This window comes from Dromaius novaehollandiae, chromosome 20, assembly GCF_036370855.1.
Source record: "Dromaius novaehollandiae isolate bDroNov1 chromosome 20, bDroNov1.hap1, whole genome shotgun sequence".
Lineage (NCBI taxonomy): Eukaryota > Metazoa > Chordata > Aves > Casuariiformes > Dromaiidae > Dromaius > Dromaius novaehollandiae.
Genome location: NC_088117.1, coordinates 7723975 through 7745495, shown reverse-complemented (window position 1 = coordinate 7745495; position 21521 = coordinate 7723975). Strand labels below are relative to the sequence as shown.

The 21521-nt window shown below is 42.3% G+C and overlaps 1 protein-coding gene across 5 annotated transcripts; it reads right to left on the bottom strand.

The window, feature by feature from the left end:
• Nucleotides 1-390: 390 nt before the first annotated feature.
• On the bottom strand, nucleotides 391-19637 carry ODF2 (outer dense fiber of sperm tails 2). Of its 5 annotated transcripts, none has more exons than XM_026110793.2 (20): nucleotides 19552-19637; nucleotides 18640-18793; nucleotides 16766-16891; nucleotides 15934-16104; nucleotides 14267-14433; nucleotides 13055-13184; nucleotides 12633-12764; nucleotides 11644-11718; nucleotides 10665-10736; nucleotides 9959-10075; nucleotides 8506-8691; nucleotides 7603-7712; nucleotides 6766-6901; nucleotides 5989-6099; nucleotides 5210-5314; nucleotides 4474-4632; nucleotides 3510-3610; nucleotides 2791-2953; nucleotides 2370-2495; nucleotides 391-1602 (listed from the first exon to the last, which is right to left on the bottom strand). In XM_026110793.2, the coding sequence occupies exons 2-20, from the start codon at nucleotides 18745-18747 to the stop codon at nucleotides 1429-1431; spliced, it is 2469 nt and encodes an 822-aa protein (XP_025966578.2). In that variant the 5' UTR covers nucleotides 18748-18793; nucleotides 19552-19637; the 3' UTR covers nucleotides 391-1428. The 5 variants fall into 5 exon arrangements, with proteins under 5 accessions (XP_025966578.2, XP_025966580.2, XP_025966579.2 ...); XM_026110795.2 differs by having other exon boundaries at nucleotides 16766-16888; XM_026110794.2 differs by having other exon boundaries at nucleotides 18640-18808; nucleotides 19552-19611.
• Nucleotides 19638-21521: the final 1884 nt, after the last annotated feature.

The following is a 21521-nucleotide window of genomic DNA, read 5'->3' as shown; positions in this document are numbered from 1 at the left end:
CTGCGACTCGCTGGGCCGCGGGTTCGAGTTCGCCGCGGGGCCGTTGTGGGCGGGCCTGGGCCGGACCGAGCCGCAGCCTCGCTGCGTTGAGGGGAGAGAAGCCCCAGAAACGGGGTGTGGATTTTCCCTGCCCTCCCAAGCGCCCCTGTGATTGTTTTGTTTGCCCAAAGGAGGCCCAAGAAACGGCAAGTTCACCGTAAGCCTCTCCGTAACACCAGTGAAAAGGGAATTTATTGTTCGTTTCACCATAGCACCTTTATTTATTTTTTTTCCAAGTGTTACACACATGCACACAAAATAACAGAACTCTTAAATAATGATTAACTTAGAAAACCCTATGGCAAATATTGCTCAAGGACTGCATCGCACGTAAATAGAATATGAAAGAGATGAAAATAAAAACAATTATGTTTATTTTTCCTCCCCCTCAGAGCCATTTACCATAAGGAACCGGGCCCTGGAGAGCCCGTGAGTTTTAGGGAGTCGACGCTCTAAAGACCTGATTTTCCTAGCCAAAGTGCAGCCTGGTTAAATGAGGAAGTTGAGCAGAAATAAAGCTGCTCTTAAATTGGCTCAAGACCAAGCCAGCGTTTCTCACACAGTCCCAAATCCCATGGCATCACACTGAGACCCCAATTCGAGTTCCGCTGAGATTAAACCAGAGTCTTTCCTTTGAATTCTGAGAGTTTTGGCTCAGTTCTGGGGATAATCGGGATCAGGAAATTGGCTTGGAGGGAATAAAGCAAGTTAGAAGCTTTAATACGCATTAAGATCACACTCGAGACAAACGTTGAGGATTAGCGTATACAAAATCAAGTGCAAATAACATTCATTGCTGCTGGTATAAAACCGTTTACAAATAGGGTGGTTGTTCAGGAGATAATCTTTTAAAAGTGTAGAGCCCAGGCACTTAAGTTATCTTCAGCTTCACACTTCTGGTGGGTGGACTCTCTCCCACCAGCCGTTGCATCAGTGTGCAACATTAAAAAAAAATTACAAATTACAAAAAAACCCAAAACCCTACACACAGAAACATGATCTCCCTAACACACAGAGAATGAAGAAAGATGCATGAAAATGAACAGACCTGTAAAAAGCATGACCATGCTCAACTAAAACCACTGCCAGGTTTTAAGAGCTGAAACCATAAGGACCTTATGGGATGAAAATGATCATTTCTATGCATTCAAATCCAGCTGGGTTTGGGGCATAGTTTATGGCGTGATGCCAATGTCCAATACCAAACCAGTATTGCTGATGCCCTACACTTAGGGCATATATCACCATCATTTTACCATCTCATGGTGCAAGGAAAATATTAAAACTTCTCCCTATCCTGAAACGGCAACCAATTTTCCACATAAGATATGGCTTTGAAATAGGGCTCCTTTTGTGCTTAATAGCCATGGGGCAGGGAGAGCATTGTCCTCATGGAGAAGAACGAGAGCGGGTGGAGGAGCTCAGCAAGGCACTTTCTCCAAAAACGTTGGCATAGGAGGACTTGAGGAACTGGACATAGTTTTGCATGCTGCGGTTGGTGCTCTCTGACTGCTCCAACCTGTCCTTTAAATCCTGCAGGCGGCTTTCATACCGGCGCTCTGCCTACACAAAGAAGCACAAAACACAGGCTGAAAGATAGCAATGTTCATCCTGGTCACATTAACCTTAAGCTGTTCTCCAAAAGTGCTGAGGACAGCAAGAATTAACACAGCCGTGGACGGCACACACAATATTATGACGTTCATAATTTGTTCTGCTCATTCCCCACTCCATTCATCAACCTGCTGATAAAAACAGGAGACAACACAGGTAATCAACTGGGCCTTTTAAACTGATTAACTCTAGTTTTGGGGAATAAACCACACTTTAAAGAGGAACTTGGGCTGATCCATGTATCAGCCCAGTTCCAATTAAAACTCAAGTAAACAGGCAGGGTAAATGGGAGATTATGAAAGATCTCCCTTCGATCGTAAGAAATTCTTTCCTCCAGAAGAGAAATAGCTCCCCATTCTCAGATAACCCAGCACAGTGAACAAAGTTGGAGTTGTGACATCTCTTCACATCATCTGGTACAAATCTTGTTTGAACATAAGAAAGGTCTGATTCTTTTCTTATGCAAACAAATTTGGAGCAATATCATTCAAATCACTACTGTAAGTAATAAAGAAAATGAGGCTCCACATTCCTGAGTTAGTGACATAACAGGCATGTCATGTCACACATCTGTCATGGACACAGGACAGCATGTCACGTCTGGACACAACAAAAAGCTCTGCATGTCTTCTGCAGCACGCCCATAGGACCTTGGTTTAGGAACTCCAGTTGCTGCACTGCCAGCACAGCAAGAGCATCTCTTGCAAATCACTCACATCATCTTTGCTCCGACGCAACTGGTTCAGCTCTGTTTTAGTCCTACTCAGCTGGGTCTCCAAATCCAACATCTTGGACTGGGCTGCCTTCTCTCTAGCTGCTGCTCGTTCTCTTGTTTGTTCCACCTACACATAACAGAATAATGACTTTGTTACAGGCTTGTCCATGGAAGAATGATTTTACCCTATTTCATCGCCCACAAAAGGCCTACGAAGTTTAACGGACACATTCTCATACGTAAACAGCAGCTCGGTCTAGTGCTTTCCCCTCTCCTGTTGCAAACTGCAGAGCAGGGTTCTGCCTCTGGAAGGTTTAAGTGCTGACATTTTCTTGTTTGCATTTTACTGCTTATTCTCACTGTTCCTCTTTTACAGTCTAAGTAATTTTTGTGAAGATTCACAAACACAAGGAATTACTTACTTGTCTTTTGGCATCCTCAATGGCCATCTCCAGCTGACGTGCCAAGGAGCTACATTCACGGGTCTTCTCCTCTAACCGCAGCTGACACTGGTGAATCGACTCTTCACGTTTTGCTATGACCTGAAGGAATTCTATGTTCTGGGCACTCGTTGTCTGTAGTTTTCTAGGTTAAGACAATAAGGGAAGGAAACCAGTTCATTTTAAACAAAGTGTGCTTCAGCTTGCCTTTTTGTCAGGTCACTGAGTAGTCTGTGAATAGATTCTATTCCCCCTCAAAAGGTCAGAGCCCCAAGAAACACTTTGCCATTTCTCAGATCAGAATTTCAAAGGTTGAGGGACATACAGAGTATTCACAGACTTGCCTTTTCCCAGATATCATCACTAAAAGGTATTTATAAGCATGGGTAAAAACAGTGTAGTATTTAGTAACCTCAGAACTGCCAGGCTAGATTGGACTAGGAGCTGGTTTGTCTGCTTTAAGCGACGATCCTTTCTGACCTCATTAGTAAAAAGTGCTTCAAAAACCTGTAACTCACTCTCTAGTGGATAGTTACTAATTAGAGATCCTTGTGGGACAGGTGAATGTACAAGAATCCTGGAGGCAAGTGGGGGACTGGAACAACAAGAGCGATCAGAAGCTGTTTCAATCCCCTGAAAAAACAATGGGAAGAGGATGGAGAGGGAAGGTTAAGAGAACAAGAGTGTCTATTACTTCTAACCTTTCCAGCTCCTCCACCTTCAAGGTGAGCTGCTTATTCTCCTCCTGGGCAGATTGATACCTCTCTCTTGTCATCTCCATTTTGTCCCCCTGGAGCTCAATCTAAAAATTACAGTAATTAATTACTTTACAGAATAGTCACTACATACACATGGCCAACCACCTAAAATATATACTGCTCTCCAAAAAGAAACATGCCCAATTCATGATTTCTGGAGAGTCCTAGAAAAGGAACAGTAGATAGAAGAGCCAAGCACTAAATGTCCAGTTTGTCGGTGCTTCCAGTTGATTTCTGGACCAATTCTTCAACATCACAAATGAACAAGCCAGGTCTGTAAGCACTTGCACAGAGAGCAGTCACCTGTAAGCATAATAGTAAAGCGCACAGATTAAAAGCGGCCATATGCGTGACAGCAACCCACAAAAATATTAGAGCCTGAAATAATAGGATAGGAAAGTTAGTAACTCCAAGCAAATCAAAGTAAAGCACTCAGGTTGCAGGATCATTCACTGTGTCTTGAGGCATAGCTGTGGAAGCCATGCCTGCAACACCTACACACCTCCTAGGGAGGAAGAACAGGGTTTGGAAAAACAACGGAAATCATGGTGAAAAAACAAGGTTAGGACAGCACTTTCAGCAGAAAGCTGCATGAGGCAAAGCTGACAAGATGATGAAAGTGACAGAAGCAAGTGCTGGTATTTGCAAGTGTTGCCATTACTATCCAAGTTCCAATAACATTCCACACCAAGTGATTAGAAACCTTTTACGTAGCAAGGAATTCTACTAACTATGCTGCTATCTTACACAAAGACAGGCACACATCTTTATTTTGCAGTGCACGTTTAATTATTTCAATGAGAGACATGAGCAGAGACGAAGTCTGAACCTTCCTGTGATTAGAAATTCATCTTGATCTCGGACTCGAAGATTGCTGTGCTGCAGGTACTTTCTGCCAGTCTCTTACCCGCTGACGAAGATCTGTAATCATGACAGACAGGTCCGCATTCTTCTTCTCATAACTCTGAATCTGGTCCTGACATTCTGCCAGCCGTGTCTCTGTGATCTTCAAGATCTCGGGGAGCTTTTCTAGCTCAGCGAGCTGGCTCTGGAACTGCTGACGAGCCTACAGGACAGGCAAAGAAGAGAATATGAGACACTTTGAAATGTTCATAAGGTCTAGACAACTTAGTAACTTCAGTAGAGTTTTTTTTCTTGTCTGCCACAATGACACTGTGTGGATATTTGGCAAGTACTGGAGTTCAAAGCCTACGGTCTCGTCCTACTCCAGCAGGCTCTCTCTTAAGACTTGGCAGGCCCTATGTAGAGAGAACAACTAAGCATTCAGGATCCTGGGCTTAAATTTTACTAGATATACAAAACACTTTTTTGAGGAAAGTTGTTCCGCAACAGACAGTAGTGCATCCTACAGAGTCCACTGCTCTAAACTGCCATTTCTGCAGCAAAGGGCATACTAAGCAATTTAAACACCTCTAAAGGACAACATATAGTCAAAAGAGGTTGCTAAATGTTCAATTAATTTTGCAGAATGAACAATCCCCTAAGCCAAACTGATGAAAAATGCAAACTCAGATGGAAAAGAAGCCCTTTTATTCCCTATTTGCAGCTGTTTTTCACTATATTAAGAACAGGGTGGATCCATGAACATCTGCAACATATCAGTCTGTTAGAGAAATAGTTACCAGTTCAATCTCTTTGTTCATTTCATTCTTTAGTGTCTTGTTCTCTTTATCACAGATCTCCAGTTTTGCTGTCACATCATCTGCTTCCATTCGGTTCTTCAACACCTGGGCATACAAAAAAACCCACATAATTTGCCTATTATAGTTTTCAAAAAATGTGCTATGCTTTGGAGTTTTAATAAACTGCTCAAGGACCAGCAACGGGATTCTTGCAGTACTAACCATGACCTCAGACTAAGTTTGGAAGTTCACTTTCTGCCTCTCCCACCTGGATCCCTTGGGGCTTTCCGCAAACCCTTCTCTTCCTTTTGACTCATCTTCCTAGCATCACAATATGCAAATCCCCAAAAAAGCAGCCAAGGAACAGTACTTGCCACACTGAAGGGCAATAGAGAGCATCTGACTATGATTACTTTCCTTTACCTTTTAAGAAAAGGAGCAGGAAAAATGGAATAATTAAAGCTTTTTTTTTTTGGCGCATTAATCAAGATCTCTACAGGTAGAGTCAGCTCTTCCTAATGACTTAATTATCAGCACATACTGAGGAAGACAGGTCTTCCACACTTTGGCACATGGCACATGACAACCTGAACACTGCCATTTGAAAACAAACAAACAAGAAAAAAAAACAGGCAAATATAGACAAGGACGAAAAACCTATGAAACTCCAAAGCCTGCAAGAGCAGACAAAGTGTTAAGGCATGCCAGCAAAAAAGCCACAACAGGAAGAGGAGAAAACACTTTTGTGCAAGGGCTGAAGGACTGGGTAAGATACCTACCTGTGACTTGTAGGTTTCAATCAACCCTTCATAATTCTTGAGAGAGCTCTTGAGCTGCTGCACTTCCATGTGTGCTTGGTTCAGCTTTTCCTCCATTGGGACCACACTAGCCTGAAAAAAAAACAAAACATCTTCCAGTCAGTGCTTGGAAGTAACTACCACATTAGACGTCTAAGATAGACCAACAAAAGTTTATTCTCCTTAGTCTAGACAAAGTTAGCCAAGCTTTCTGGATTCCAATGGATTGCCAAATTTACACCAAAGCACGTGGCTTTGGAAGGAATGTACAGTCTTTCTATCCCAATTCTACATTTGACTGAATGAGCTGTACTACTTGGCTTAGGGCCACTCCTTATTTGGAGGGAGGCCTAGCTTTCCAAGAGGAAAATTATGTTGTTCACCTACAAGATCACCAAAGGTAAGAGGGACATCATGGAGACTGCCATTCTCTCTAGGCGAACTGCAGTTTTTAATCTCTGGCCAGCAGCATCATGACAAGATGCAAGCTCTCAGTGGGAAGGTACAGGACCTGGGACTGGATATACTCCTACCCAAAAAGCTGAAGAAATCCAGTCCTTCCAGACTGCTCACTTTTTCCCTTTCTTGTGTCTCTTCCCAGCCTGCTTGCCCTGTCCTACTCAGGTTATGGTGAAATTAATTCAAAACTAATTGGCAGCAGTGGGATGCCATTCACCTCTCTCCTCAGAGGCAGAGCAATTTATTATAATTTCTCCCTTTTGTTCTGGCATTTCAGCTCCAAACCCTCGAATCACTGACCTTTAGCCTTTCGTTCTCCATTTTGAAAGAAGTGGTCTCTGTGGCCTGTCGATGCAATTTATCCACCAAAACATCTCTGTCTTCTCGCATCTTGTCCTCCAGGGTTTTCTGCTCTTCCAGCAAGTCTGTAATACGGCTGCCATACAAAGAAAATTAACCTTTAAATGACAAGCAAAACAAGACTCCTAGTCCTTGAAAGTTAGCTTCAGAAACAGGGCTTTTTCCTACCCTTTCATCTTCTCTTCCGTGCAGGTACACACACCTATATTTTATGTTGCTACACTCCCTTGATCTCCTTGACCTACTAGAAATTCACGGGAATTGTCGCCAGGAGCTCAGAGGCATTGCTCCCAAGATGCGCAGGATAAAGAGGAACTTCTCTCCTGCCACACACCTACCTTTTTTTTTTTTTGTTATTTTTTTCCTGCAGCAACAACTGTATTACAGTGATACTGATATATTTATTCACCTTCAGAAGAAAATTGGCATGAACTATACTGCCTGAAACTTCTAACCCCTTTCATTCAAGGCTCTCAAACATCTCAAAAGGAGACTGTTAATTAAGGTTAATCCTTAACCTAAATTATTTTAAAGCATCACAAAAAGGCAAAGGAACAGAGAAATCTAAGGCTCAGAAAGCCCTCAAATCAAGCCTTTGTTGTGGCAAGCCAGCAGCAGAAACCACATCTCTCTGTCTCCAACTTCTGTTCTAACCCTTAGATAGTAATGGTTTTGCCTGGATATTTGCAGACAGTCTTGGAAGTTCCATTGATTCATGCTTGAACTAAGAACTCATCCCCATTTCTGCCAGTTTCTCCACACTAATTTTTTCTTCACCTGTTCAGCATAACAATTTCCAGTTCGAGGTCGCTCTTGTCCTTCACTACTTTGTTGTAGCGACTCCTCCAGGACTCTAGCGTAGACAGTGCTTCAGCAACATAACTGTCCTGTCAAAACAAGGAAATACAATACATGAGGAAAAGAGCAAGAGTGACAAAAATGCAACTGTACCTGGGATATGCAGACAATATGCTGAAATACTGATATGTGTAGAGATTTCACTGAGACTTTTAGTTACCGAAGACATTTATTTTAACTCTTCCTGACCCTTTACAGAAGGCCATTCTCCAACAACATTAATGTCAGCCAGCACACACATCAGCAGGAAAAGGAGAATCCTCTTTGAAGGCAGCAAATCAATTATCAGAAATACAAAGCATGGCTAAGATTTCACTAGAGGCTCTGGTCCCTGGAATTCTAAAAACAGGGAAGAATCAGGTAGCATCACATCCATGTTCCTTTCTGATTTGCCTTCATCCTACTTTTCTGCTTTTGTTTGATATCTAAAACAGGAAGTTTTAGCACATCTCTAACTGTTTATACATTTCTGCTCTGGGTAGCTTTTTGATCAACAGCCAATCCCATTCAGAATTTTCAGCCAAAACCACAAGGCTTTCTTGGCTTCTGTCAACCCTCAGATGGTACTAGAGAACCAGGTGAAAAATCAGATCTGTTAGTTTAGTATGACCCAAGTTATTCCATGTCCTAAGTTACTGCAGTGAATAGCGACAGCTCAGAGAAGTTGATTTTTCTAAACTTAGCATAAATGGGCCAAAGCATCAGGACAAAAATAAATCTCATTAGTTGAAAGCAGATTCTCCCCCCAGGGGTGCTACCAGAAGTCAAGGATTTAGATGCATGATCTGAAGTGATATCTCTCCTCCCCCTGTTATCAGGTACCTTTTCTGCCAGCTGGACGTTCAATTGCTCTGCATACTCCTCACTCCGCTCTGCCCGGTCTTTCTGTGCACGGACAGCTTTCTTCAGGGCCTCCTTATCACGGTCTGCCTTCTGCCTTACCTCTTTCAGTTGCTCCATGATATGTTCCACCTCTACCTTATGCTGAGCTCCATTGCGTTCCAGATTCTGCAGCGGGAAGGAAACACACCACAGGGAATAACCACCTTACACCCAAATCCTCAAATGGTCAACTAATTTCCTAGCAATAGTGGAGAGACATGGACACAAGACCTCAAACCTTCAGTCTGAAGGTACTCGTAATCTCCTTTCATTTACACAGTCCTGTCCTAACACTGACAAACATGTCAGCATGACCTCTATAACACTGAAGAAGCTATATGTTCAATCCCAATTCTGTTTGCTTTTAAACAAAAAGTCACAGCCTATTCTAGACACACAGAAACAACTCCCTTCACTGCAGCTTACAAAGTAATAATATGGGAAAAAATTAAGTTTGAAGGTGCCAAAACTAAGAAATCCTTTAGGAGAGGGAGCTTTTGTAACTCAACTGGTTTCTAGGAAAGTTTAAAAACCAGAAGTTATATCTAGTGTTTCCACCTTGATACAAAAGATTTCACATATAAGAATCAAAAAGCAGACTCTCTCAAATGCCAAACTCAAATGAAATGAGGCAAACAGCAACCTAATTTAAAGGAGTGCAACTCTATTGACCTCTCAGTGCTTCAGAATTAAATTTATCTCAATATTTCTTGCTAGTTGTAGGGCTTCTGAAAAAGCCCACATTTCTTTCATGAGCTCCTATCCAGAATACTGACTTCGTCTCCTGATCAAGATGGATAACAGTCTGCCAGCCTTCTGAGCTACCTGAGAACACTCTTGTTTTAACTGAAATGCTCACATATAATAATATTGCTATATTCAGCTATATTGCGTAATAGAATTAAAGCTCTTCCCAACCATTAACACCGTTATGTTCTTTACATCAATGGATATGTTAAGCCTAAGACTTCAAATCAAGATAAACCAGGGGAACACTCTCCTCCTCATTAACAGTGAGTGCAATCAAATACAGGAACTCATGGCACAGCATTTTTCCAAGAAAGCAAATAGTTTACAATGTGTCTTGATGCCCAATTGAACCAAAGCCATGTTTTAAATAATTACATATTAACTTGGAAAAAAATTCATAATAAATGCATTGCCCTTAAACTTATGATTTTGCCTCATGCCATCAGAAGTAAAACAGATTTTTCTTTTGTTACTTCAGCTGAGAAGCACAGCGCACATTAACATGGCATAAACAGCACCAGATAGTGTTTCAGTCTACCAGACACAGCAGAAAAATAGTTGGTGAATTCTATTTCTCTTGTCTGTGGATTTGGCTCATGAACGTAAATGAAAAGACAACCCCCAGAGACCACTGAAAAGGTACCCGGATCTGGATAGCCAGACGGTTGTTTTCAGCTTCTTTATTTCGTAGCTGTGCTTGTAAATGGCCTCTCACGGCCTCCATAGATTTGGAGAGTTCACATGCTGTCTTTGCCTGGTCCTAAATATAAAACAAACAAGACACACTCATTCTTTCTAGGCAAACAAGTAGAAGAAATGCTTTCTAATATGTGACCATTCAGTGAAGAAGTCTGAAACTATCTCCAGCCACCTCCAGTTTCCTCAGATGGACCCTCACCAGCTCCTTTTCGCTACCCAAACAGGCAACAAATGAACAACCATTTCTTTTACATCGGATGTGAATGACCAGCCTGAAAGATTTGTTCTAGAACAAAACATCCTTCACATCTGGTCTCTTCCACCACATTTCCCTTCTACTTCCTATATAGAGGAGTAGATTGGAATTTGACATTAGAGACCAGCAGAACCTTAGACAGAAAGGCAATTCATTGATAAGCCCAGGCAAAAAGAGAATACTACCTGTTCATCTTTGTGATGGATGTTTTATTAATAGAATATTAAATCCACAACTGCGTGGGAAACAGATGGCTATCTATCTGGTCTCAAGCCAGTCATCCGATCCCTTAAAGAATAATTGTCTACAAGTCCAGATCTGTGTTTTGGAATATCTATGCCTCTGCAGAACTGGAAGGTAGAGCAGGGAGGGGAGAACAGAAGAAGGAAACTACCTTCTCTGTCTGTATCTGAACGGTAAGGTCATCCACCTCTTTTTCTTTCTCCTGAAGCATCATCTGGAGTTGCTAGAAAACAAACACCACTCACATTTTAGGTAAAAAACATATAGGTTGGCAAGGGGAGGGGAAGAAGTGTAATTGCTTCCCTCCCGAGACCCTCTGATGCACAGCAGTCTCAATCTGGTATCCACAGCAACAGCTTCCTCAGCCTAGGAAAAACAGTCTTGATTCTTCTCAAACAGAAAGCAAAAGGGAAGCACATACAGTTGTGTAACAAGGCCTAGGATACCCAGCCAAGAACCAGAACCTAACGGCACTATATACGCCACAGTCAAAAAAGGGCACTGCTCATGTCTCGGAGTTTTAAAGCTTCTGGCAACGTGAGAACTATTTTTCAGTTTACAGATGAGGCAACAAACAAAAACTGGCACCAGGTCACTCACTCATTCAGCGTCAGAAGCAGGAACAGAAAACCTGCCCTCTTTGTGCTTTACTATCTCTAAGTATAAGATGATTTCCATAGTGAAAACTGAAGAATTCTATCCCAGCTGTCAGGGTTATTTTGGTGGTGGATATTTTTTTCTCCCCCACCCCCAGAGATTTATTTTTAAAGACACATACAACACAATTCCTGCTTTGTATATTCAGTACCATAAGGAAAGGTAAGTAGAATCATTTATGTTTGTACTGAGAAGTACCAGCACCTCTTCTCCTTTATAACTGAATACTGTAAATCATAGCAGTACTCTTATGGCTATGAAAATCTATCCACTTTGAAGCATAGTAGGTTGTTAACCAGAGGGGCAATGTAGTGCCTCTAAATAGAGCAAATGCCTTTTTTTTTTTTTTTTTTTTTTTTTTTTTTAAACATTGGTGTAAGACTTGGTGGCTGAACACAAGACAAATAAGATCTTGCAATTTTAGGTATCTCTGCTTTATCATTCCATAGAAAAAATGATTATGGTTTGCTTACCACTTTCTCTGCATCTGAGTCAGCCAGCCTTTTCAACAGCGTTCCCTGCTGCTCCAATATCTTCTGAGCATCCTTCTACAAGAGAAATATGCAAGAAAAACTGTTAACCAAAAAGCCACATTCACTTTTTATTCCCAAAAGAACCAGCCTTCTAAAGCAAGTCAGTATTTTATACAAATTCTTTAGATGGAACCGGGGAAATCAACGATCTCCCTCCTGTTGCAGTGGCAATTCTCAGAAGATACCAAGAAGCTTTAGTCTGGCTACATGTTTTACATGATATCACTAATTCCAGAAAGCTTTTTCTCTTTTCCCTATCGAGGATGGTATTAAAAAGCACAATGGCAATTTAAGATCTTTCAAAACTCTCACTACTGAGGGAAACTCACGAAGAGGCACTCAGTTCTTTTTTCCATGCTCACTAGTAGCTGATAAAACTGTTACCATTGGCCTGCTTTTACTCAAATGGAATATAAGCTACAGGAATAATAGCAATTCCATTTCTGTATATTGTTATTACAGTCCAGCTTGTGAAAACAAAGTTCTGAACATCCTTATGCTACCATTAGCTAAGGATGCATCTAGTCCTGACTTCTGGCAACAAAACTAGAGCAGTAATATTTCAGACTAGCGTGATTAGCAGAAGTGTTGGTGGAGATGCCGAAGGCATAACCAAGGGGGGTATTGCACAGATACAAGTCTAAGATCTGCAAATACAGCTGTATCCAGATGAGAGAGTTGTCAAGACAGTAGAGCCTATACCTTTTAATGCAGTAAAAGACTTAGATGCTACAACATCCCCACAGTGGTCAGTCTTGCTTTATTGAAGCAGGCAGAGATAATGAAACAATCCATCCTTTATCACACAGGATCAGCAGTAGGGTTGGGAACAACAGTTAAAAGCTCCCAAACTCAAGTTCCATTTTCAGGCCACAAGACAGTATTTGCCTCCTGTAGTCATCCAAGTTCAAGCACACAGCACTGCTCACCTCCCGGTTTTGCTGCTCTTTAAGAAGTTCTCGGAGTGTCCGGTTGGTTTCTTCAAAGGTGCTCAATTTCTGTAGCAGCAGCTCTTTTTGTCTTGTCAGTGTGTTAATATCTGAGCTGCTCATGTGTTTCTCCTAAAAAAGGGAGATGTGCTCACATGCAACGTCTCAAAGTCTGGAATTAAGCTATGAAGCTGGCACGAGCATAAGCAGCGCAATAGTCGTCACCATATGTGCAGAAAGACGTTGGGATGCTGCAACTAAACACCCCGATTCCAAACAGCTTTAGCAAACACCTTGAGCATGTTAATCCCTCTATGTTTCCTTATGTTTCTCTGGATCAGCAAGACGAGCATTACAGTTTTGAAGCAACCATGTAACAGGACAACATAATAAAGGCAAGAACAAAAATGGCCAACACCTACAATGTTGAGTCTCCCAATTGCGTCTTTCAGAGCATGGATCTGTTTGGCTGCAGCTGCTCCATCCCTCTCTGCTTCACTCAGCTTGGACATCAGACACTCCTTCTCACGCTGCAAGCACTTTTTCTGTAACCTGTAAAGAAAATTCAGCCATCAGAGCAACAAGTAGCTGTGACAGCTGTACCCGCCACTATGGATATACTGTTTCCAGGGTTAAAATGGATAAAGTCCCTTTAACATGAGTACAAAAGCTTTAAAGAAATACCACCTAAGATTCACCCTCTTTCAGTGTGGCAGTTGTTCTGATAGAAGCCAGTAGACTCCAGCAGCTTGCTAGGAACTCAACTATGAAAGGAATTTAGAGGGAACAAGTGGGACGTATACCAAAGAGTGCATACACTATTAATCCCAAACAATGCTGTTTTTCCTGGGCACTTAAGCCATTACTAGAAATAAGCCTCCAAATAAGCAATGGCTGAACATGGAAACAGGAAAGCACACCAAGATCTGTAGCACAAAGTTTTTAGTAGGTACTTGTAAGTCTCAGAAGTATTCAGAGTTCTCAGAAAAGGAATACACACAGTATTAACTTTCAAGTGATCTTTCTTAAGGAAAAAAAAAGATCCTCTCACAACATTAGTGTCTCCCCGGAAACACAAGCTTCCCTAATTCTTCAGACATGAGGCAGATATAAGTACATCAGACTGAAAGGGACCTCTAGGGTCACCAAGAGAAAAACAGGATTCAGTTCTCCCAGGGGCTGTCACTCTTATCTCAGTGTAATTTCCACAAAGGCCAAAAATCCTCCTCTAATTTCCAGCTCCATGTTTATTCATTTGTTCTTGTACCAATATTGTCACAACCCAAACAATACCTCTTGACCCTTAAAATATTAATAATAGAGCCAGGATAGTAGCCTGGATACTATCCAGGATAGGACCTATAGTAGGCCATTCAAGCCATCCTCTTTCAATTTCCTCTCAAAGTGTTTTTCTCAATTCTAATCATCATGCTAGAGCTCTTCTCTGCAGCTGTTGCCATCTGAAGTCACCTTTCTCAAGTATGACAAAAAAACCCTAAGAATGTCAGTTCTTCAGCAATACTGCCACCCAGATCTAGGGTACAAACCACAGCTTTAAGTGCTGTTAGTAATGAAGGAGGTAAGCGCCCTGTAAATACCACTGTTTCCAGTAACAACGGAGAACTGGTGCTTACGCGGTCAGATCTTTCTCCTCTTTCATGCGCTCAATATTGCGTCTGAGCAGTGTGTTCTCATGTTCTGTTTCCACCAGCTCTTGAGTGACCTCATCCAGTTCTTCTTTCTGCTCCTCAAGGAGACGCTTTGTCCGTTGCTGCTGTTCCTCCTGTTTCTGCATCTTGGCCTGATAAAGATACATTTAAATAGAGCTTGAGACAAAACACCTGCTTTTAGAGTGGTACCTATCTCAAACCATTGAACCAGCTATTCAAACCACAAATAGCAATAGCAAAAGATCACGTATTTTTTTGCCTAGATACTTCCAGACAGTTCACAAGGGGCATACTTCACTTATTGCCTGGAAATACCTTGTGTTCCACAAACACAGAGAGACCCAAGCTTCCTGGCTTTAAGCTACGTACCAAATTGTAGGCAGCCATGAGACATGTGACAGACCTCAGACCTAACAGGGAAGGAGCCCAGGTAGCAGTTCACAGGTTGAAGATGGCCAGAGCTCTCATCGTTCCACTGCTGCTTTGGGAGATGGAGCCCGGAGTGGGCCTGGGTGAAACCAACCAAAGCAGCCCCTGGCATCCCATTTCCAACACCTCAAGCCTGGGTTACTCAGGAGGTCCTGTGGCAGCCCAGTGTCACTGCTGGTAGACCGGGGAGCTGCAGACAGACTGCTCAAGAGCTGAAGGGGGCTTAGAAGTTGACTACTACTCCTCATAAATGACATGCATATCCCATTTGGCAGTTAAGAGCACTACAAACAGTTGAAGATGTGCAGGGGGAGAGAATATAGAGAGGGTTTTAACCAGTGTACCAGGCTTGTTTCTTTACACAGCAAAAAAGGTCACCAGAGATTCCCCGGCTTGTACAGAAGTAAAGCTAAGAAAATGAACGTGATATTGCAACATGGATTTGTTTAAGTAACACCACAAAACGTTTAGATTCAACTCATGTATTAAATATACTAAAGTTATTTTTTGTTTCATAGTCATGCAAGTAATTCCATTAGATTTTGTAGCATAAATAAAATAGAAAAGCTTGCTACAAGAATTCTTGACTCAAATCCTATTTTTGTTAATTGACTTGACCTTCATGTGGTTTTGAGTACTGCAACAAGAATACAAGATCTGCTACCCTCGGTGTAAACTTAGAGGGAAAAAAACTGTAGTTTGCTCCCCCATAGAGCATCTTATGGAGTCTAGGAACCTCTTCTATCCATTTCTTAAGCGCTGTCAAATACTTAAGAGGCTGTTTAGCTGGAGAACACAACATCACTGTGTTGTATACATGGAAAGAGAATCAGAACAAACAATCTTGTTGAATAAGTGGATTCTCTGACAATAAAACATCATCATACAATTATTTTTCACTTTCTGAAGTGACCAGTTTTCAGATTTTAGGCTTGACCAGGAGCAAGATTATTTGGGAACTGAAGCACAGCAAAACCTTTTTAAATGGATAAGGCATTAAATGTTTCATAGCAGGCATTAGCGAATTTCTCACTATGTAGATCAACTCTTCTAAACAAATCAGATTGACCTATTTAAGCCAGCTAACTAAGGGCCTCGGTAGCCTTCCATTCCGCCAAGACAGGACTCCAGCCTCTAGCCTCCTCTTGCCAAATGATCAGCTACAAAGCCCGAGCCTGCAGGTCTTTACAGAGTCTCCTCACCTCGTTCTTCAGTGTTCCCACCACATTCATCAAGCTATCTATCTTCTTTTCATACTCATTCATTTTGCAGCAAACAGCATCCTCCTCATCTGTAGAGAGGTCACTCAGGCGCAATACTGACAACAGTTTTTCCGAATCTGAAGGTGTAATTTCTAGGCGGTGAGTTGGTCCCTGGTAGAAAAGCAATAAAGGGCAGCATTTTTTTTCTTTATATAAAGTTATAAACAATGTTCTAACCCTAACTCCTCCAAAAACAGAGACCAGTTCACATCACTAGCAATAATGTTAGGAAGGAAGAAAAAAATTTTGTGAACAGAGGTCTTTCATATCCATCAGGGAAAGGTCAAGAATGCAGGAAGGCTAAATCCAGCACACATGGGAGTTGGTTTAACATTCAAACAGGAAAAAGAAGAAGAAATAATGAAAGTTCAAATTCTCATCTAGCATGAGCCAGTAGTGCAAGAGACAATACTACTGACCCACGAGAAAAAAAAATATTATGCATTCCTACACAAATGCTCCACATTTCAGAAAAGACAAACAGCAGCAGTTCCTCTTTGTGCCCCAGATGAGATTTTGAAGGGAGAGGATTTGTCTATTTTTTTGAGACAGAAATGTATGAGATGACGATATAGGCAGCTGATTAATTCTCAATTTTTATTTATTAAAAAGTGAAAAGGATGACTATGAGATACCTAAAATGGATGCAAGGTGACAGTGCCCTTCTTTCAGATGAGTGCCGCTTCCTCCAGCCTGACATTACCTAACTGCCTTCTTCAACCTCAAATAAACTTGAAAGTTTGCTTTAAAGAGGAAGCAGAATCAGCCATACCTCCCATTTGCAGATGGACTCCCGGACAGATGTTTTGCCTGGGGGCACCCAGGGGGCCTTAGTTTTCACCCGGACATTTCGGCGCATGCTCACAGCATCCCCTTTTGTTTTCTGTTTGTGCTTCTGCTAAAGGAGGGGAAAGAGAAAACGATGTAAGTCACAGACTTTATAGGAACCATTTAAAACCTTCAGTGCTGTAAAAACGAACAAAAGCTCAGGCATGCAAAAATATCACCTAGCGTTTCACATGATGCATCAGCTCAGGCAGCTCAGCTCAGATGAGCAAGCAGCTGTCATAGCAGGGTAACACCAGCCAGAAGGAATGGTTATTGAATATTCAGTTGACGGTATGGCTAGACGGAGCACGTGCTGCTATTTATCACAGAGCAACTCTGTGACATCGCTGCGGGTTCTGCGCCTGTGATGCAATGAGAACCTTCGTCACCTGCCAGGCCAGATGTGTGCATGTGTGTGTGGAACAAACAAAAAAACCCCCACCAAATGTCCTCTGTACAGAGATGCACACACACACACAAAAATACTGTAATACAATGTGCAGAAGGAATGACCTGGGAGATCCCTTCTCCATTCCAGATTCATCTCATAAAACAGCAGCTATAACATTCGACAGCAGCCCTACCAGAGAAGAAAAATAGCACAGTCTAATTGGTTATAAAAAGCCCCTGAAGTGTTTTACCAGCTTTTTGGTCAACTAATAGATCCATGTTTATTTGAATTGAATTTGAGGTGCTCTAACCAAAATAAAGTGTTTTCACGCATTTATAACCTTAGATGAGAAAAACCAGATATTCCAAAGCAGCTCACAAGGAATTCGCTAGAAAGAGGCATTGATTTCACTGTCAGTCCTTATCCCATTACAATATTTGCCATTGGCAATAAGCAAACAGAACAATTAATAGAGGATTTAGAACAGAACACCTGCAGATACGAGGAAGAATGAGCTCGCAACTTCCATCACCTTTTGAGAACGCTTTTGCATAAACAACATCCAGCTGCAAGGGAGGATATCACGTAGCTAGCAAATCAGTTTCACTTTATCACCTTCTAGTCTATTGTGGATAAGGCTACCAAGAAATCCTCTTTGCCACATAGCTCAGAAAAATAAGAAGGTGGTAGAAGTTGGTTTAAATCCAGACTCTCTGTTTTTCTAAATACATACTTAACTTAATACAAACCAGAGGCAACTTGCAATGCCCAGCTATTAATCCCCTCCTTAAAAAAAAAAAAAAAGAAAGAAAGAAAGGAAGAGTTGGGGGATGAAGCCAAAAAACCCTCAAACATTTGATTATCAGGGCACAAATTCAGGAAAATAAGAGGGAAAAAATCCCCAAACCCACATAGTATTGGAGCAGGACTTCCCCATGCTTCAACCAAAAGGACAGGGAGATGTTCTACTAACAGATGTACAAAAGCCTCTATTTGATAGGATTCAACACTAAAAGATTAGTTTTATTTCAAGCTTTGTCATGGCTGAGGGGCCACTCAAAGTCATTTATTTTACTTACCTAAATCATGATGCAGAGGACTGTGCAATGCAAAGTTTAAATAGTTGTAAGATTCTTTTAAAATATTATCTAAAAACCATCAGAAGCAGCACTTCTCACAATCATACATTTAAACATTATAAAACAAGCCATGAAAACTAACTACATATTCTGTATCATACTTAAATAATCTTAGTCATAGAAAATGCTACTGAAAATTCACCATTCAATATGAATATAGTTAACAAAGCAATGAGTTTTACAGTTCTAATATAAAAGTAAAAACAGACCTTGAAGACTGTGTGGTGTTTCTAGGACCCTTCAGTGTCCTCATTTGCAGAGGAGAATCACCCAGCTACACACTCCTACCTGGCATTTTGCAGGTGTTGTTTTCTGACCCTTTTTAATATGGACATGGACAGGGGTGTTTTCATCCACATGGACGTGCAAAGGGGGAGATGAGGAACGGTTCTTCATGGCTCTTCTCCCACACACGGGAAAGGGCAATACAGTGAAAGGAAACCTGTGAATAAGGAAACTGGAAATAACAACATTTCCCTGTGTGGCAGAGAGCAACAATGGCCAGCCTTGGCTAAAGCTTGAGCTTCCTTTCAGTAGCATCTGCCATTTTGAACTGCATGCTGTTCTGCAGTAAAATTAGGAATAATACAAATTATTTCTCAGCTTCTGGTATTATCCACTTTTAACATGGTTATCAAACTACAGTTAGACTGAAAGAAGGTGCCTGCAAGAGTCATTGGCGTTCAAAGTTTTAAAAGTAAGTAAGCAAATCAAGAGCTCTGGTAACCAACACCATCTGATTCCTGAACAGAAATGTTATGGGGCAGGGAAGAATTAATTTCACAGTTTAGTTAACAAAAATTATCAGGAAACCATCAGATCTTTGCATCCTACATCCCTGAACCAGTAAACTCTTTCATGTGTGCTTAATTTCAAACAATCTTTTTGAAGTTAAACAAATGCTTAAAAGCTTTTGGATCACAGCAGACTTTTTTTTTGTTGTTCATATTATTTCTCAGTGATGCATGTATTTACAAATTCACACATTAATTGCATGCACTACCTTACTCAGTGCCTAACACAAAATAGAGAAGCCTGGAAACGCAAGGTTAAAGTAATCAGTTTTAAGCATGATCCTTTGGTTTGTTTGAGATTATCATTCTTTAATGTAAAGCAATTGCAAATCTTACAAAAATCCACTAGCGGCACTAACCTGATTCTGGCAAAAAGTTTCTTGTCAGCCTAGGTATGATTACTTACAGTTATTGTCAGATTTTCAGATCCTCTTGACAGTGTTCTCTGTGCAGAGATTGAAGTCACTTCATTCTTGATGGGTGAGGGAAACCTGATACAGAAATAACAGAATGACTGCTAATAGAAAAAGGTGCCAGTTTCTGAGCATCCCTGTTCCTTTCACTATAAGGCAACATGCAGGCTCAAACACATCAAAGGTACAAGCCTAAACAAGAGCTAGTGTGTCAGCGCATCCTCCGTCTGACAAGCACAGGATGAGAGAAGAGCTGAGATTATCATTACTTACGTTCTGCTGATGAAAGTCGTTTTAAATGATGGAAAGTGTTTTTGTACAATGACACAAGGTAACCTTACTCCAACAATTAAAGACCTTCAAATTGTAAGTGCAATTTTTAACTAGTTTTGTAAGGAAACAAGGTTTAAACAGTTCTAGGGCACCTGTCCATCTCCCTTCCCTCCCAAACCACGCATCCTCGATAACTTCTGGCATCGTCAACCAATTCTGCAAAACTTGAGAGAAACGTAGGGGCTTGTATTCAGTCTACTTTTATACAGTTTTGTAGGCTGAGATGGATCCAAATTAGTGCTCCTGCTGAAGGAAAGCCTGCAATGCGAGTCCTCAGGGCTGTATTGCCCACAAATAAACTGCTCCAAACGGCTAATCAGCATCCACCAAACTGTGCTCAGCTACAGCATAAGCAGCTTCTTTCCTGCTAGTACTTACAGGACTTGAAACGACAGCGATGGAAGAGGGAGCCCAAAGGACTAGTTTGCATGGGGAGGACGACAAAGCAGAGTTAGAGTAGGATGTAGGACACACAACACACAGGAAAACAGCCTTAGCTAGCTGGTATTAGGGAACCGCTGGTTCACAATTTGCTACATAAGAACAACAGTGTTACAAGTAAAGCACTACCTGTGGGTAAAGCAGGTTTCTGTACAATATCTTTGCTAGATCGTATCATTTGTTATAGTTCATTGATTAATTTTTCAGCTTGCCAAGGTTCCTGTGATAACCCGCTGCAAGTAAAACTAATAATATTGCATCTGTTTTTGTTAAAGTTTTAAGTTTTGATTACTAAGTCAAGTAGTCTAGCAACAACAGGCATCAAATGAGGAACCTTCAGCATAATCAAAATTATTAAGAGCTTCACTTAAATGAGAGTTATTAGTGCAACAGAGAAAAGCACATAATGCTACTGTCCCTATATGCTCATTACTGCAGTTAATTGACCTGACAGGAAAGGAGGGCTACATAAACACCAGGACAACGAGTGCCAGAAAAGCAGTCGGAAACATCCTATTCTGCGTGTTGGTGGGAAAAGGATAAACGATCTCGGTAATTAGTGTGCTACTTCAGAATCAGAAATAGCAACAGAAAGCGTTTGCTAGTCCGGAGCGAGGCTGCCCATACTGGGCCGTTACACGAGTGTTACTGAACCGTTAAAACCGGAGTCACCATTCGGCAGGTTCAGCTCCGTCCAGCGGCGGAGCAGCGTAACCAGCGCCGCGGGGACCCGCCCGGCTGCTCGCTGCCCGGCTACCGGTCACACACCGACAGGCCCGAGCGCAGGGCAAGGGGCAGACCCGGAGCTCTCCCCTCGGCCTCCCCAGGAGGGTTCAGCGCTCGCCTGCTCGGCACGCACCGCCCGGGCGGGCCCGCCGGAGACAGCGGCGCCCCAACGGCCGAAGCGGCGGCGAGCGGCCGCAAGGCACGGGGGGAGGGGAGGAGGGGGCGGCCCTCCCCAGCCCGCTCACCGTGCAGAGCCGAGCGAGGCCCGCAGCCGCCGCCTCAGGAGGTCCTCGGCGTCGACGGCGAGGCTGCCATGGAGACCCCGCAGCCGGGGCGAGGCGGGCGGCGGGAGGCAGCACCAGGGGCAGCGGGCGCCGCCGCCGCACTTCCGGGGGAGCCGCCGCGCCACCGCCCGCGGCTCCGCCATTGGGCGATTCAAACGCCCTCGTGACGCGGCCCCGCC